Below are 17,179 nucleotides of genomic sequence, written 5' to 3' on the forward strand. Positions count from 1 at the left end.
AGGTCAGTCTTATTATCTTTATTTTATGGATGAGGAAACCAAGGCTTAGAGAGGCTAAGTAATTTGCCCAAGGCTGTGGAGCTAGTTAAGTGGCAAAGAAAAAGAGATTCAAGAAGTCCAGGTAACACTAAAAACTCAAATATAAAAAATGGCACATTTGAGAAGGAGTTGGTGAAGTACATTTTGAAAAAGAGTGGCCAATATGCTAATATGGTGGTTCCCCTTAATACAATTTTTTGGTTGATACACAGTATTTGTACATATTTATGGGAAGACAATAGTATTTTCAGAAAAATGTTTGACACTGGTAAGTGATGTGAAGCAAGTGGGGAAATTTATTACCTTTCAAATAAATTACAAGTCATCTTAGTAATACTGTGACTTCTTCACATGAACCAGTTTTATAACTTGGAAGAACTATCAAACTTTAGTATCAATTCAGAAAATAATACATTAAGAAGCTTGTCTTGCCATCAAGTGGCCAATGGGGCTGTTGGCAATAAGACTAGTTTTATTTGAGCTATAAAAATTATTGCAGGCAATATTATCACTAACAGTAATAATTTGGCAAATTGAAGTCAATATACATGGACAGAGAATGACTTACTGTGCTTGTGCAGTTTAGATAATTGAAGACCTAATGTAATGGCTTCTGCTGTGATGGGGATTAACCACACGGTAATTAATGACAGTTTGAAGTGGAAAGGTAATCATGTAGCAGAGAAAACAATAAAAATGCCCCAACAAAGGTATTAAAATAAGGGTGATAATGTTTTATTAGCAACAATCTGGAATTGTAAAATGGTCTGGTGCATACCTAGATGTTGTCCCATGTTGTAGAGTATTAATAATGAACCATGACATACATGGAAAAGGGAAGCAATTAATTCAGTGACAAGTAATTCCTCCCAATTTTCAAATCTAAGTGATTACTTCTAGTGAAAGTATGACTATAAACTCTGCCGAGTTATCGGTGGAAATATTCATGGTTTTACACCATTAATAGGTGAGAGAACAAGAGTATAAAAAGTTTGGAGATGAAGTTATGGCTCAGTGGTAGAGTACGTGTGGGGTACTGGGTTTGAGCCTCAGTACCACATAGAAAAATAAATAAAATAAAGTTTAAAAAAGTTTACCTTGGCAATTTGAGATACGGTGGTATTACTGTCATAGATACAGAAAGCTCAGTTGATGACAGTACTGACAAGATATGGTGACTCTGATCCAAACATAAAATGGGACAGTATACCTCACTGCTTTATGAATGGGAGGACAGATGGGTTTATATGTTAATCACATGTTTATCAAAGGAAATTATAAACTGTGCTGAAATAGATCTATTTCTAACTAACAACTCCTGCCTACGTTCAGAATGCTTTTAGCTACAAGTAACAGAATACTCAACTATAATGCTTATATACTGAAGTCCACAATGTCAAGCCATTGGTTTGGTGTCTCCACAATCTCTGGCCTTTCCCTCAGGGTACAAATTAGCTACAACTTATGGATCTTACTTTCACACATATTTGGAAAGAGGTGGCAAAGACAGGCTTCCTTCTCAGAAGCTTTCTCTAAGAAAACCTTTCTCCAAGCCCTCCCTCAGGAGATGCCTGATGAGATGAGACCATCCCTAGGCCAGTCACTGGGATGACCAAAGTATCATCTTAAAAGGCTTAGAGCAATCCTAATACTGCCTAAGAGCACTGTCATTCACTCAACATCTGCTTAAAATTATGGTTCTTGTGAAAGGAAAAAGCAGGGGCACCTGGAAAGACTATCAAGTAGGTAATCAAGAGTACCTGCCACACAGGTCAACAGAACAGACAGCTCACCCCCATTACCAACATCCCCACCCCCACCGCCACCACAGTGGCACACTGGTCACAATTGATGAGCCTCCACTGGCACATCATCATCACCCAAAGTTCATGGTTTATCTGTTTTCACTCTAGGTACTGAACATTTATGGATTTGAATAAATGTATAATGATGTTACTCTACCATTATAGTATCTGTCCTAAAACTCCTCTGCAACCAGTGATCTTTTATTATTTCCAGAGATTGTCTTTTCCAGAATGTCATATAATTGGAATCACAATTTGCACATTATCTTTACCTTCCCCACTGACTCTGTAAAGGAAAGAAGGGTGGACATTATTACACAGCAGCCAGGAGGGTGACAACCTAGGTCTGTATCTCCCAAATCATTCAGCTTCCATTACAAACTACAGCTCTCTCAGAACACAAGTCCAAAAATTAAGCATACCCAAAGACGAAGGCCAAAGTTCTAAGCTGAGCAGGTGAACTACCAGCTCATTTAAATTCACTGGAACTGAGTGATACCCAAGAAAGAAAGGTGTAATAAAATGAAAATTGGGGTTATGGATATATACTCACAAATCTTGGATTTAACCAAGGTCTCTGTTGTGCTTAAAAAGCATTTATTAAGAGTTTGACCAGAGTAATAGTCTCCAGTGGGTTCTAACTCTACTGTATGTATGCCTGGGATTCCTCGAATTTGTCAAATAGTAAGCAGACCTGAAGAATACCAGCTGACAGTTAGTATGCTACTTGCCCTGGTCCTCACCAGGGCAGTGTGTGTGTCTATGTGTTTGGGGCAGGGGGGAGGCAGGCCTACTTATATTCAGAAGCAGAGAGTCCCAGAAATCAGATCTCCTGCTGGAAGATTGAGAGAGGGGTCCCCCTAGGTTTCAGGAATAATATTCACCAAATCTCTGAAGTGAGTTAACTTCCCATTTAGTAATGTACCATTTAGAGGTAAGAAGAATGCTCATCTCCTGGTCCAAAATAGGGCAGAGTAAGAGCCAGAAAAGGACAAAATGGAAATGGTCATTTCAACAAAATAGGAGAGGGTGATGGAAGAAGCAGAGGCATGAAAGGAACAATGTCTTGACTTACTTTTTGGTGAGTCGAGGGTCCAGAGGAGGGTGTTGTGCTCCATACACAGGCTGGATGCTGAAAGAAAGAAACAGGAAGAAGCAAGTGGTCAGGAAGCCACACATGTGGGCTAATCTGTCACCAAAGTGGACAGGACTTTGAGAAATAGGTTACCTCTAAGAACAAACTATGCCCAAGCCAGGCCCAACTGATACCAATCTTTAAAAAAAAAAGTTTCTTGGGGGCAAGCTGAGGATGTAGCTCAGCAGTAGAGCATCTGCCTAGCATGCATAAGGCCCTGAGCTCAATGCCTAGCACCCCCCATACACACACACTATAGTCTTTGAGGTTAGGGTATGTGTAGCTCATTGGTAATACATGTGCTTAATATGCCCAAGGCCTTAGGTTCAATCCCCAGACCAAAAATGAAATAAAATTCAAAAGAAATTTTTAATGTTTTAAAAAGTCTTTTGATGGGCCAGGTGTGGCACACACCTGTAATACCAGTGGCTTGGGAGGTTGAGGCAGGAGGATCTTGAGTTCAAAGCCAGCCTCAGCAACTTAGCGAGGCCCTAAGCAACTCAGTGAGACCCTGTCTCTAAACAAAATACAAAAAAGGGCTGGGATTGTGGTTCGATAGTTAAGCATCCCTGGGTTCAATCCCCACTGCCCCCCCAAAAAAAGTCTTTTGACTGTTCATTTCCCTGGTGAAATTACAATGCCTTACATACCTGACTGTCAGGAAGTTCTATCTGTAAAGAAGGCAGCATGGAAAGTTAACAGGCTTTAGAGTTAGAGAAAGAAGAGTTCCAAAAGCCAGTTCTGTCACCCAGTAGCACTGTAAACTTACCCCAAATTATTTTACTTCTTTGAACTTATTTTCTCATCTGTAAAATAGGATTATCACCTACTTTAAAGGCTCACTAGGCTAAAAGACAGTGAAGTGACACTGTACATCAAGGGAAGAGTGACCCAAGGAATCAGATACTGTGGGTGGAGGATAAAGTGACATAATGACTTTCAAATACTACTTGGCTCTAGATAGGAAAAGGAAATATGCACACCTGACAAATCCAGCATTTTCACTCCCAAATACATACCCGAAGAGAAATATAAATATACGTAGATCAGGAGACATATAAAACTGTTCAAAACACCGTGGTTCCTCTAAGCCCCAAACTAGAAAGACTTCAAATATTCCTTCATAATAAACAGAAATAAACTGCAATGTTTCTATGTGAAGTAGTGCTGCAAGTAACAATGTGGATGCATCTTACAAATACCACACTAAGCAAAAGAAGCAAAGTTAAAAACGGATAAAAAGAAAATACTGTATGGTTGTCTGGTTCCACTCCTGTACACTTTATGTGCATCTATGACTACACGACTGGTGTGATTCTACACCATGTACAACCAGAAGAATGAGAAGCTGTACTCTATATATGCATGAGGTGTCAAAGTGCATTCTACTGTCATGTGTAACTAATTAGAACAAATGAAAAAAATTTAAATACAAAAAAAACTGGCAAAGATAATTTCAATTGTTTAGGGATGTAAGCACAGTACTAAAATTATAAAGAAGGCAAGAGATGATTAAAATAAAAAGATTTAGTTCTCTGTGAGGGAAGCAGGGAGGGGAAACAACAAACTCAAATCTGCTGGGTGTTCACTTGTGTTCGCCTGTGGTCATTCATCAAGCTGTCACCAAACCACACACTGTGTTTCATGTACCTGTGTACATCACAATTAAAAGAAAGAAAATGAGAATAACTGTATATCAAACCAAACTGATCCACATATAATGGAACAGAAAAAAACATTTTTGACATGTAAGAATTCAGGAAACAGGCAGGGTGCAGTAACTCGCGCTTGTAATCCTAGCGACTCAGGAGGCTGAGGCAGGAGGATCACAAGTTCAAAGCCAGCCTCAGCAATTTAGCAAGACCCTGTCTCAAAATAAATAAAAAACTTGGATGGGGATGTGGCTCGGTGGTTAAGTGCCTCTAGGTTCAATCCCTGGTGGAACTAAAAGACAATACAGGAATTGTCTTATGCCTGAAGAAACTAGGAGAGGACAAGTTTCAACTAACCCCAAAATAAGAGGAGAAACCACAGCAGGACCAGTATAGGACTAAGTCTCAAATTTGAGACTTTATGGTTGCAGAAGAGAGTGTGAAGGTAATATAACTGACAAATGTTAAAATAGAAAGGAGGAAAATGAGGACAAATAAGTACCTTGATTTCCTCATCTTTGATAGCTCACAAAATATTTAAGCTGATACTCAAACAATAGAAGCATAGTATATTTTAAGATAGAAACAAGACAGGAATAATAGCACATGCCTGTAATCCCAGTGATTCAGGAGGCCAAAGCAGAAGGATTGCAAATTCAAGGCCAGCCTGGGCAACTCAGGGAAGCCCGTCTCAAAAAAAAAAAGGTGGGGTGGGGTGGGGCAGGAACTCTGTGGAAGAGTGCCCCTGGGTTCAATCCTCAGTACTACAAAAAACAAATAAACAAAAACAAAAGGCAAATAATTTAAGCAAATATATTTATGTTTTGCCTTTAAGCAAACAAATTTATAAAATAAATAATATAAGGAACTGAAAGTAGGTGGGGAAAGAAGAAGCAAGAAATATAACTATTAATTTAATCATTGATCATGGTGGAAATCAACAGATAATGTCTAAAAAATATAAGAAGTTTTAAGTACAGCCAGGAATGGCAACACATACCTGTGATTCCAGCAACTCAGAAGGCTGAGGCAGGAGGATGGAAAGACCCTATCTCAAAATTAAAAAGTAAAAAGGAATGGGGTATAGCTCAGTGGTAGGGCACCTCTTGGTTCAATTCCCAATACCATAAAAAATTAAAAAGGTACAAATTCAATCACTAAAATAAAAAAACAAATTTTCCAAATTATCAGAATGTATACATGCATGACCCCACGAAAAGAGGCACAATCTGTATAATGAAAGACTTTTTTTTTAGTAAAAGATTTTTTTAAAGAAAATACTGAAAATAGAACTAAGACTAATACATCAGCTATTCCAATTAAAATAAATGTGCTGAAGTTACCTATTAAAAGAAAAGGATTATTGTCAACAGTGAACTGGTTAAATAAATTACAGTACATTGGGCTAGAGATGCAGCTCAGTGCAGAGCACTTACCAAGCACATATGAGGTCCTGGGTTCAATTCCCAGCATCACAAAATAAATAAAATTACAGCATATCCTTAGCACATCTTTTTTTTTTTTTTGGAATGGGGCCTGAACCCAGAGATGCTATACAATACAACTGAGATACATCCCAGCCTCCCACCTTTTTTTTTTTTTTTTTTTTTTTTTGAGACACGGTCCCACTAAATTGCCCAGGCTAGCCTGAAACTCACAATCCTCCTGCCTCAACTTCTGAGTTCTTAGGATTAAAGGCATATGCCACCATGCCTGGCACAGTCCATCTTCTAAAAGGAAGGAGGCAGTTCTATATCCACTGACATGAAACAAACTAAGACATTAATTGAAAAGAGACGCAGAACTATATGTATAATGTGACACCATTTTTGTAAAAATCTTTAAAATGTCCACACATATCTATGTATGATTAAGTCCATGTCTTTTTTTTTTTTTTTGGTGGTGCTGGGGAAAGTCGATGTCTTGTAGGGTATCTCCAACATCAGTACCAGAGGTTCAGAAGAGAAGGCTAATGACTGAAGGCCAGGACAGGCTCCAGGGAGACTCAGTGTGTGTTACGAACCCTTTTGTGCCTCTCTGACTCAGCGTCATGTACAAGTATCACTTCTGCAAGAAATAAATCAAGCAATCTTAAGAAGGTTGGAAGGTTTAAATAGGATGATGTGTCAAAAAGCCCTTTAGCACAATTCCTGGTGGGTGGTAATACTCACTTAATGGTAAGCAGGTAGTGAGACAGTTTTGCAAACTTAGAACACTACTTAGCACACACTCAGTGCCAAGAAATGTTGGCTTTCCTCCTCCTCTCATTTTATAATTTAATCCACACCCAACATTTAGAAAACAGAACAAGTTCACCAAGTACATAGGTGATCTTAAAAATTCTTTTTAAATAAAAATATAAGCAATTCAATCATTTTCACACTGATTCTATTAAGAGTTCAGGGGAAAGATAGTGTACACCTGTAATCCCAGCTACTTAAAGAGGCTGAGGCAGAAGGATGACAAGTTCAAGGTCAGTCTGGGCAACCCAGTGAAAGCCTATCTCAAAATAAAAAATAAAAAGGACTAGGGATATAGCTCAGTGGTAGAGCACCTGGGTTCAATCCCCAGCACTGAAACAAGTAAAATGGAGTTCAGAGGGAATTTTTTTCATGTATTACCTTTAGTTATGTATACAGTCCCTACCTTTTTAGCTATAAGAATCTCTACTCCTTAAACCTCTCTGGAATGTTATTAAGTAACCTGTGGTAGTATGGACACTACTACAGAAACCAAATTCTGAAAAGCAAATACCACTCTAATGGATTTTGAAGAGTTTCCTAGGCTGGGGGAAAGGACAAAAGTCAAAACAAAACAAGAGCCAAGTGTGGTGGGGTTCACCTGAAATCCCAGCAGTTTGGGAGGCTAAGGCAAGAGGATCGCAAGTTGGAGGCCAGCCTCTGCAACTCAGCAAAGTTCTATGCAACTCAGTTATACCCTGTCTTAAAATGAAAAATAACAAGGGTGGAAGATGTGGCTCAATGGTTAAGCACCCCTGGATTCAATTCTTGGTACAAAAAAAAAAAAAAAAAAGGAGGGAGAGAGAGAGAGAAAGAAAGAGAAACCAAAGAATAAAGGAGGGGAACTTTGGCTTAGCGAAAGAGAGGACTTAGACAAAATAAAAATTAAAACACAACCAAAAAACCTAAAAGGCCCTTGATTTGCATTGCAGCATTTGCAGATATCCTGAGTACACTTGAACTCTCCAAGTCCAAAAGTCCTCTTCTTAGTGAAACATAAAATCAGGGGATAAACTCTGCAGGAAGATCTCAACAGTCCAGTTAGGTTAGCTGACTGGATATAAAAATAAGACAGGATCCTTAACTCCTTTCTAAAGAGAGTATTACCACCTGCCAGTAACCCATGCAGAGAAAAAGCAAATCTAACCAAGCAGGCTGAAGGGCCAGAGGACATCAATTACCTAGGAAAGAAATCTTAAAATCACACTAGACTACTTTTAAAGATGTCAGCGATGTGCTGGTACAGGCAGAAAGTCTAAGATAAATGATGGACTTAATCAGCAAAGGTATCAGGGCCCAAATTGAATTTGTTAACATATTGCTGAACTAAACCATGATGAATCTAACCTGGAACACTCTGTATAATAAATCAATTTACTGTACCTCAAAAAGACAGGCAAGAAGTTAGAAAAGGAAACCAAAATGATCACAGAGGCTAAACAAAGACAAACTAAAAGAGCCTAACAATTTAGGTGCTCAATTTCCTGATTTTATAATTTGCCCATCAGCCTATTCCATCTCCACATCTCCCAAACCCAAACCCAACTCTAGGGAAGACTGTCCACTCCACCTTCCAAACATAACCCTGATTATCATATCAGGCTCTTTCCTCTATTCCAAATGCTTTTCTATTTTGTTTGGTTCCAGTGATTTAAACCAGTGGCACTTAACCCCTGAGCCACATCCCCAGTCCTTTTTTACTTTAAACAGGGTCTCGCTAAGTTGCTTAGAACCTTGCTTAGTTCCCTGGGCTGGTCCTGAACTTGCAATCCTCCTGCCTCAGCCTCCCAAGCTGCTGGGATCACAGGTGGGCACCACAGTGCCCAATGCTTTTCTATTTTCTACAATCCTGTTTAAAATTGCATCCATTTTACAACATGCCCTTCAAATTCTATATCCACCCCCTGAGACTTTCCATGTCATAACCCCCGAGTACCCACTAACCCCAGCACTCTCTGATTCCTTAACGTACATAAATCACGGCTTATCTATATACATTTGTAAAAATAAACTAGATTTAAATCATAATATAAGGCACATTCACATAGGTGTTCAGTACCTAGTTTCAGAAATAAGACATTATGGAATTCAAACCCCTAGCACACTCCTCTCTCCACTCCCTCTTAGGAAGCCACTTAGAATTTGACATTTTGCACATTCATTTTTAGTGCGTGTTTGTTAATGGATGTTGTTACTGTGTGGTAGTAGGGATTGAACCCAGAGGTGCTCAGTACTGAGCTACATCCCCAACCCTTTTTACTTTTTTAGACACGGTCTTGCTAAGTTGCCCAGGTTAGCCTCAAACTTGTGATCCTCCTGCCTCACTATGATTACAGGCATGAGCCAGCACATCAGCTTATGTTTTTATTTTCTATGTGTGTATCCCAAAACAATACAAAATGTTGTTTTGCATATTTTTAAACTTAATATAAATGCCACCCAACTGTAAATATGACTTATTTTGACTCTAAATCAAAATGCTATTTTAAATTTTACATAATTTCATGGCTGGATGGCTGATATCTAAGAAAGGTTTTAAGAAAAAAATTTGCTCTCACAGTATAAAAGCATTTAATTGACATTTTTAAACACACAGAAAAGTACAGAAAATAATATAACAAATATCCATGAACTTATACTGATTTCACAAATGTTAACATTTGTCACATTTAATTTAAAAATATAAAGCACTAGCCAGGTGCATTGGTGCACATCTGTAATCCCAGTGGCTCGGGAAGCTGAGGCAGGAGGATGGTAGGTTCAAAGCCAGGCTCAGCAACTTAACAAGGCCCTAAGCAATTTAGCAAAACCCTGTCTCTAAATAGAATATTAAAAATGGGTTGGGGGTGTGGCTCAGTGGTTAGGTCCCCTGGGTTCAATCCCTGGTAACAGTAATAACTTTGTTTAATAAATAAATTAATTAAATAAAAAGTAAATTTTAAAAAAGAATATAAAGCATTAGAGAGATCACTGATGTCCAATTCCCATTCACTCCCTCCCCAAGAAATAACTGCTCTTCTGAAGTTGGAGGATATCCCTTCCATCTTTTGTTACACATTTAAAAAAATTCTTATTTTTAATTGACACATGGTAATTATACATATTTATGGGGTACAGTGTGACATTTCAATACATATTTATAATGTGTGATGAGGGGGTGCAGTGCTGGCGATCAAACCTAGGGCCTCGTGCTAGGCAAGTGCTCTGCCCCCGTTCTGCACCGCCCCCCCGTCCTATACACATATCTACATCTCGATTTTTTTTCACTCAACAATGTGTTTTCACCCAGCTCCACTTTTAAGTTTTTCTGATTATAAAAGTAGCATATGCTTAGTGGAAAAACCGGAAAGTCAATTATATACAGCGTCCTCACCAGGGGAAGCCACAGTGCCAAGCACATTTTCGGCTTCTAGAAAGCCATGGTCTTTTTCTGTAGTGTTCTCACCACCTGGCAGAGCACAACACACACCAGCAGGCGCTTCACAATAGTCAGGGAGTAAAAATCAGAACCCTACAAAACCCAGACTCTGCTCAAGCCGACTCTTCTCCAGCTACACCTGAAAACTAGAGGCGAATCCGCTGCAGCTCAGAGAAACCACAGTGCGCACGCAGAGGACGGCGCCACGAGTGTGCTGCCACGGAGACAGAGTCAAGGCCACGCTCAACCTCTGTCATTCTCTTTAATAAAACCAACTCCACACCCTGGATTTGCATAGTAGTTTTACTAAGTTGCAACAGTGCAAAAACCCTGGTAGGAAAAATCAACAGGTATTTGTTTGGCACTGACAAAGGAGCTAAAGCAAATATGGGAATAGAGTTATCCAATTTCAATGCCAAACGTGTTGGCAACCGAGTCAGGTTCACACTTGTGCTCCGTGGACGTCTTCCAAAACTGGGGATCTTGGCTGTTTCAGTGATAATTTAGTATCTTCCAGTCACTTACTTTATCAGAAAAAACATTTCCAAGCCAAGAAGATGTTGTAATGGACCTGCCCATACAAGCCGGGACCATTATACCGAGTCACTATCAGATTCATTAATGTTATGAGAAATGATCAAGTGACACAGAAATTTTATTTAAAAATACACAGTGCCTAAGCAATTCAAGTAAGATTAGCCACTCTTTTTAACAGCTGCCCACCCCACCATGCTGGGTGGGAGCAGAATCCAGGGCCTTGCCCACACTAGGCAACTGCATTCCACCCCCAGCCCAACTCCTTTCCATGCTAATAGAACTTCCTTGACTTTAGGAATAACATTTGGCTTGAAAAGAGGGAGAAGCCCTTCCCAGCAGGATTAGAAATTAGAATGTGGGGAAAGAGCCAAGCTCACATTGGTCTCTCCCATCCCAAGGGCTTTCCACATCTTCTCACTGGAAGAGTCCACACCCTGGGGCTGGATGGGCTGCTGCCACAGAGGGTGTGTGAATCTTAGCAGAGATGGGAGGGAGGGAGAGGGAGTAGCAGAAAGAGCACTGTGGCAGGAGTCAAGAAACCTGCAGCACGGTTTGGGCACGTCACTTCCCTCTGGCCTGTTTCCTCATCTGCAGCGGCTCTATCAGTCTTGAGTTCTAACATTCTACGGTTTCATGGCACTCAGATGTGCAGCCGGGTCAGCAACTGGCTAGTTTTGAAAGTGCAAAATAGAAAGCCCACCTTCAGCCCCAGTCCCTCCCCTCTATCCACAGGAGGATCTCGTGTGACAGAACAAGAAAGAAATACCCATGCACGGCGGCTAGAGTGGGAAGCTTTGAATTCAACACTCAGTCAGAACTGGTGGGGGCCTGAGAGTTCACTCATTCCAAACCTCTCATTTCAGAGGTAAGGAAATCCAGCTCCGAGCACTTCAGTACTCTAGCCTACACGAGGCTTTTTCTCAGGAGCTTGACACCACAGGCTATCTGACCACCGAGGCAGAAACCTCCTTGGCCCCTCCTCCTCCCCTACTCCCTACTGATCTCCTCTCCAATTCCGCTGTCACCGCCCAGCTCTAAGCCAACATCACCTTTCCCACCACTGGATGCAGTGGCCTCTCATGAGCCTCCCACACTTTCTCTGATCTCACCGGGTTGAAGGGCGGGGCTGGAGTGTTGGACGGGTACAATGTGTGTGGGAAGAGTGTTTGTCCCAATAACTGGTGGGCTTCCTGGAATTTAGTGGGTGGGGGCCAGGGATGTTAAATGTTCTATAGACATTGGGGCTGGGAATATGGCTTACTGGTAAGATGCTTGCCTAGCATGGGTGAGGTCCTAGGTTTGGTCCCCAACACAGAAACAAACAAACAAAAAAATGAGTCCTGCAGCCACTAAAAAACAGTCTCCACAGGGCAGCCAGAAAGGTTTTTGTTTTGTGGTGCTGGGCATACTGGGCTCTGGTTGCTCTAACCATTGCACTAATCACCAGCAGGATATTTTAATAAATGCAAACCTGCTGGTATCAACCCCCTCCCAACAATTTTCTAATGCTATCCGACCACTTTTAAGATTAAGATCAGAGTCCTTAACTTGGCTTTTTTTTTTTTTTTTTTTTGGTACCAAGGCTTTAACCCAGGGGTGCTTTACCACTAAGCCACATCCCCCAGCCCCTTTGATCTTTTATTTTTGAGGCAGGGACTCACTAAATTGCTTAGGCTCCCTTTGTGATCCTCCTGCCTCAGCTTCCCGAGTCACTGGGATCATAGGCGAGCAACATGCCCTGCCTAACCTGTAGGTCAAGAGAGCCCGATGATGACCCAATCCACTCTGAAATTGGTGCTGGTCAGACAGAACCGTCCACACTCTAGACAAACATACTAAATACCACTGAACTGAAGGACCTGGAAGGCAGGGAATCTGAATTTTATTCTAACCACAAATGGGAGGTCTGTAGAAGGGCAAGAAGAGAAGTAGGAAGACCAGCCAGGAGACTACAGCAGTCGTCAGGCAAGAGAGGACTCAGTTTGAGCCAGGGTACCAGAGGCAGAGGTGGTAGAAACAGCTCAGATTTGGAATATATTCTGATGTGCCAGCAGGACTGATGACTGGGATGGAAAGAAGGGAAAGAATCACAGAGCTTAGAATATAGGGCCTGAGAAGCTTGGTGAGTGTTGGGGCCACTGAGATGGGAAGAGCAGCTTTGCAGAGGGGCTGATTGGAAATACAGAGTTCTGGCTGGACATGTTAAGTACGAGATGCCTGTGAGACCACCAAGTGGAGATACATTAGTTGTTCCAGATTCATATGACAAAAGTACCAAGACTCGGATTTCTCTCAGTCTAATTCAGGACTCTTCTCTCAGTGGTTCTCAAAGTGCTGTCCCTACACTAGCAAGCAGGAGCTGTTGTACATGGGATATTAGGAGAAACTCAACTTCTCATGTCCAGACCTACTGAATCAGAAGTTCTAGAAGTGGGGACAGGCCATGCATGTCTTAATAAGTCCTCCAGGTGACTCACTAAAGTTTGAGAATACTCATCACTAACAAAACCTGCTAGCCACAGCTGCCCTTCATGGGTCTTCTTTGCGTCTCTGTAAACCTTTTACCTAATTAACAGTGGATGATGGTTTGGTTACCCTTCCCTGCAGTGGGCTCACTGAGGGTTCCAGACACCAGCTGATCAGTTTTTCAATTCCCATTGCACTATTCATAGTTCCCCAAAGTGAAAACAACCCAAATGTCCACCAACTGATGAGTGGATCAACAAAATGTGGTATCTCTACGCAATGAAATATTATTCAGTCATAAAAAAGAATAAATGCTACAACACAAAAATGTTCTGAAATTGGTGATGGTTTGACAAAACCATCTATACTCTAGATAAATATACTAAATAGCATAGAAGTGTACACTTTAAAAAGGTGAGTTTTGTAGTATGTGAATTATATCATAATAATGTTATTTTTAAAAGCATGCTTCATTCATTTTGAATTTGGCTATTTTCTTTCATAAAATTCCTATTTGTTGTCACTTAGGTCATTGAATTATGATCAAAGAAAGTGAAAATAACCTGCCATTGCTTTGATTTTTCTTTCTTTCTTTCTTTCTTTTTTGTACTGGGGATTGAACCCAGAGGTGCTTAACCACTGAGCCACATTTCCAACCCTTTATTTCTTTTGAGACAGGGCTCACTAAATTGCTGAGGCTGGCTTTGAACTTGCAATTCTCCTGCCTCAGCCTCTTGAGTCTCTGGGATTACTAGTGAGCACCACTGTACCCAACTGATTTTTAACCTTTCAATTTGCAAAGAGCAAACTAGTTTCACTTCTAGGTTGCCCTGAACCTAGTCCATGGTCATTTGTGTCACTAATCTGCCTAGGAGAAAGTATTTCTTTTTCAAGACTGAAAGAGTCCAGATGTAAAAATTCTATTCTTTAGAAAATGCCTTAGCATTTTCCTTAAACCAAAAGCACCTTTCCATCTAAAAGCACCTTGGTTTTCTTCAGTAACTAGGAGCTCCTGGGGTTTCCCTGCTAAAATTACACAGCTGAACAATACTTCTCCTCAATAAAAAAGAGACTAACAACTACTATGAACTGTAGCAACATTTTAATACCTTAAGAATAAATAAAACAAATAATTTGTACTGGTATAGGGATCTGAGAAACATTCTTTTACATTTGTTCTAGTAATAACAGTAATGTTGATAATTACTACTTATTGTGCATAATGTGCTAAAATTCTGTCCCAGGTTTTTGAAAAAATAGGGTATTTCTTTTAGTCCTCACAGTAACCCCAAGGACTGTATTTTTTCCCTAATTTCATAGATAAGGAAACTGAGATCTAGAGAGATTGTTCATTATTTGTTGTTTGTCACACAAGTTAAGAGAGTCCAAATAATGATCCAAGTTGTTCTGAACTTAAAAGTTCTCTCCTCTAGCCCTGTATAGTCCTCAAAATGAAAATGGAAAACAAAAACTTGAAGAATCTGAAAACTCTTCTTCCCCTCTCACAAAAGTAGTGTTTTAAAAAAGGTGACTGTTGCTGGGCACAGTGGTACGAGCCTGTGGTTTCAGCTATTCAGGAGGCTGAGTGAGAGGCCAGCCTTGGCAATTTAGCAAGACCCTGTCTCAAAATTAGGGAAAAAAAAAAAAAAAAAAAAGTATCTGGGGATGTAGTTCAGTGGTAGAGCACCCTTGGGTTCAATTCCCAGTCCAAAAAAAAAAAAATTGTTCCTAAAATCCAGTGGAAGAAATATACACACAAAAAAAGATAGTTACAACAAGCTGGGTGTGGTGGTGCATGCCTGTAATCCCAACAGTTTAAGAAGCTAAGGCAAGAGGATTGCAAGTTCAAAGCCAGCCTCAGCAATTTAGTGACCTCAGCAATTTAGTGAGGTCCAAAGCAACTCAGTGAGACCCTGTCTCTGAATAAAATATAAAAAAGGCTTGAGGATGTGGCTCAGTGGTAAAGTGCCCCTGGATTCAATCCCTGGGACCAAAAAAGAAGAAAAAAAAAAAAAAAAAAAGATAGCTAATAACAACCAGCAGTCAGAGGCACTGAGGACCAGGCCACATGCCACATCTCCTATTGCTGCTTCCTGATTTAACAGTTTTCCCACTGATTATGATTATAATCTTAGAATGTCAAAATTTAATGATCTCTTTATGGAAAACCCCAGAGAACAACAATTAGCACAACTGGAGAGCTTACAAGACCAGGAAGGAAAAGGAATCAGATGGTAGGAAGTGGTGCTTATCTAAAAACACAGAACATCTTTAGCACTGTTATTCCGCAGCTTTAATCTGAAGCTATCTTTGCATTCCCTTGTATTATTTTAATATATAATACTAAAAACTGATTCCCACCCTATTCAACATGTCTAATAGGATCTTTCATAAAATAAGACAGTTACATAGCCAGAGTCTCTCTTGCTTAAAGAAAGAAAGAAAAAAATAATCACAAGGTCAAAGGATTATCCCAGAAGGAAAATACCTTAATCTATTAGGAAAGGTGACATGTGGGGCACAACCAAACATGAATTTTATCATTAAGTAATCTGTGGCTGGCAGAAATCTTAAATTCACAACTGAAACACACACTCCTCCTTTTACTTTTCAGGACTCTGCCCAAAACAAATTGAAACTGTAAACGAAGAGTAGATTGATGAATGGACAATAGCTAGGAGTGTCAGCATACATGGAGAAGGGGGGAAAAACAGCTTAGCAGGTCTGCTCTCCAACTATATACAATTTAAGAATGAAAAATTTTGGTGCATTTGCACAAAAGTGCATAACTATGTAGGGGAGGGACAGATTACTTTGGATTGGACAAATTCGTAGAAAAAGGAATAACCCGATCCTGTGGTCACCCTGTAATAATTCTCAATGGAAAAAGGCCAACTCAAGATAAAGTAAGATCAGGTTTGAAAATTGCTCAGTTTTCCTACTCCCAATCCCTCAGGCAGTCCAAACCCCTACCAGAGCCCTTCGGGAATCCAGTAAAAAGATTCGTACGTGCTGACCTGGGGTTCCAAGGCAAGTGGCCATCCTCAAGCAAGCAACCAACCACCTGTGCTTGGTAGAGACCCCCGAGAAGGAGTCCTGTCTAAAGTGGGAAGCAGCTCTGGGGATGGCCTTCCGAGCCCAGGACCGACACAGGCTCTCACCCAACTCCACTGCTTCTTGAACCAGGTCGCTAGCTACCTGCTGGTTGAAGTCACCCCTCCTGAGACCTCCGCCCCCAGGTCCCCATGTATATCCTGCACCCAGCGGTCCCCACAGCTCGCCCGCTCCTTAACGTGACAGCTGCCCTGCCACCGCCAGGCAGCCCCAGCTTCCCCGGCCAGGGTTCCCCAAAACCGGGCTTCCGGCCTCAGTGGCACCTCGGGCCCGCGGGATTGAGGGATTAGGATCTGGAAGGGTTTGGTCCAATCCCCTCTCCCTCTCAGCGTCCTGGGCTCACCTCCCCGGCAGCTTGGCGCTCCTCTTCCAAAACTGCTTGCTGTTCTCGGAGGCCATTGCTCTGGCCCGGGGAAAGCCTGGCAGGCGGGCCGGGGGGTGGCCGGCGAGATGCCCCCAGGACCCCGCGATCTGAGGGCCAACCCAGGCCGCTTCCCCGCCGCCGGTCACCCGCTCCCAGCTCCTGGGGGCGCCATCTTGGATGTGGGCACCCCCCGACCCTGCGCCGCTGTCATTGGCGGGCTGCGCAGGCCGAGGCCGGGCGGGCCAATCGGGAGCCGGAATCCTGCAGGCCGCTGAAGCCCAACGGCAACGTCAGGCACACAGGTGGACCAAGAAGGCGGAGCTTGGATGAGCAGGGAGGCGGGGCTGAAAGTTCCCACCGCGGGAGGAGGAGCCAGGTAAAGAAAGGGACCCAGGGCGGGAGGAAAGGC

At 41.5% G+C, this 17,179-nt stretch overlaps 1 protein-coding gene across 2 annotated transcripts in view; it reads right to left on the minus strand.

Moving 5' to 3' along the window:
• Nucleotides 1-16,967, minus strand: part of TBC1D22B (TBC1 domain family member 22B) — a 75,258-nt gene extending 58,291 nt beyond the window's left edge. The window contains exons 1-2 of one of the 2 annotated variants that reach the window (XM_079148353.1): nucleotides 16,750-16,967; nucleotides 2,920-2,976 (exon numbers count right to left, since the gene is read on the minus strand). In XM_079148353.1, coding sequence (XP_079004479.1) covers nucleotides 2,920-2,976; nucleotides 16,750-16,805 — 113 coding nt within the window. In that variant the 5' untranslated portion in view covers nucleotides 16,806-16,967. The remainder of the gene's footprint in view (nucleotides 1-2,919; nucleotides 2,977-16,749) is intronic. The other variant, XM_079148352.1, reaches the window with a different exon arrangement.
• Between the last annotated feature and the right edge of the window lie 212 nt (nucleotides 16,968-17,179).

The sequence above is a fragment of the Sciurus vulgaris genome, assembly GCF_902686455.1.
Source record: "Sciurus vulgaris genome assembly, chromosome: 7".
Classification (NCBI taxonomy): Eukaryota; Metazoa; Chordata; class Mammalia; order Rodentia; family Sciuridae; genus Sciurus; species Sciurus vulgaris.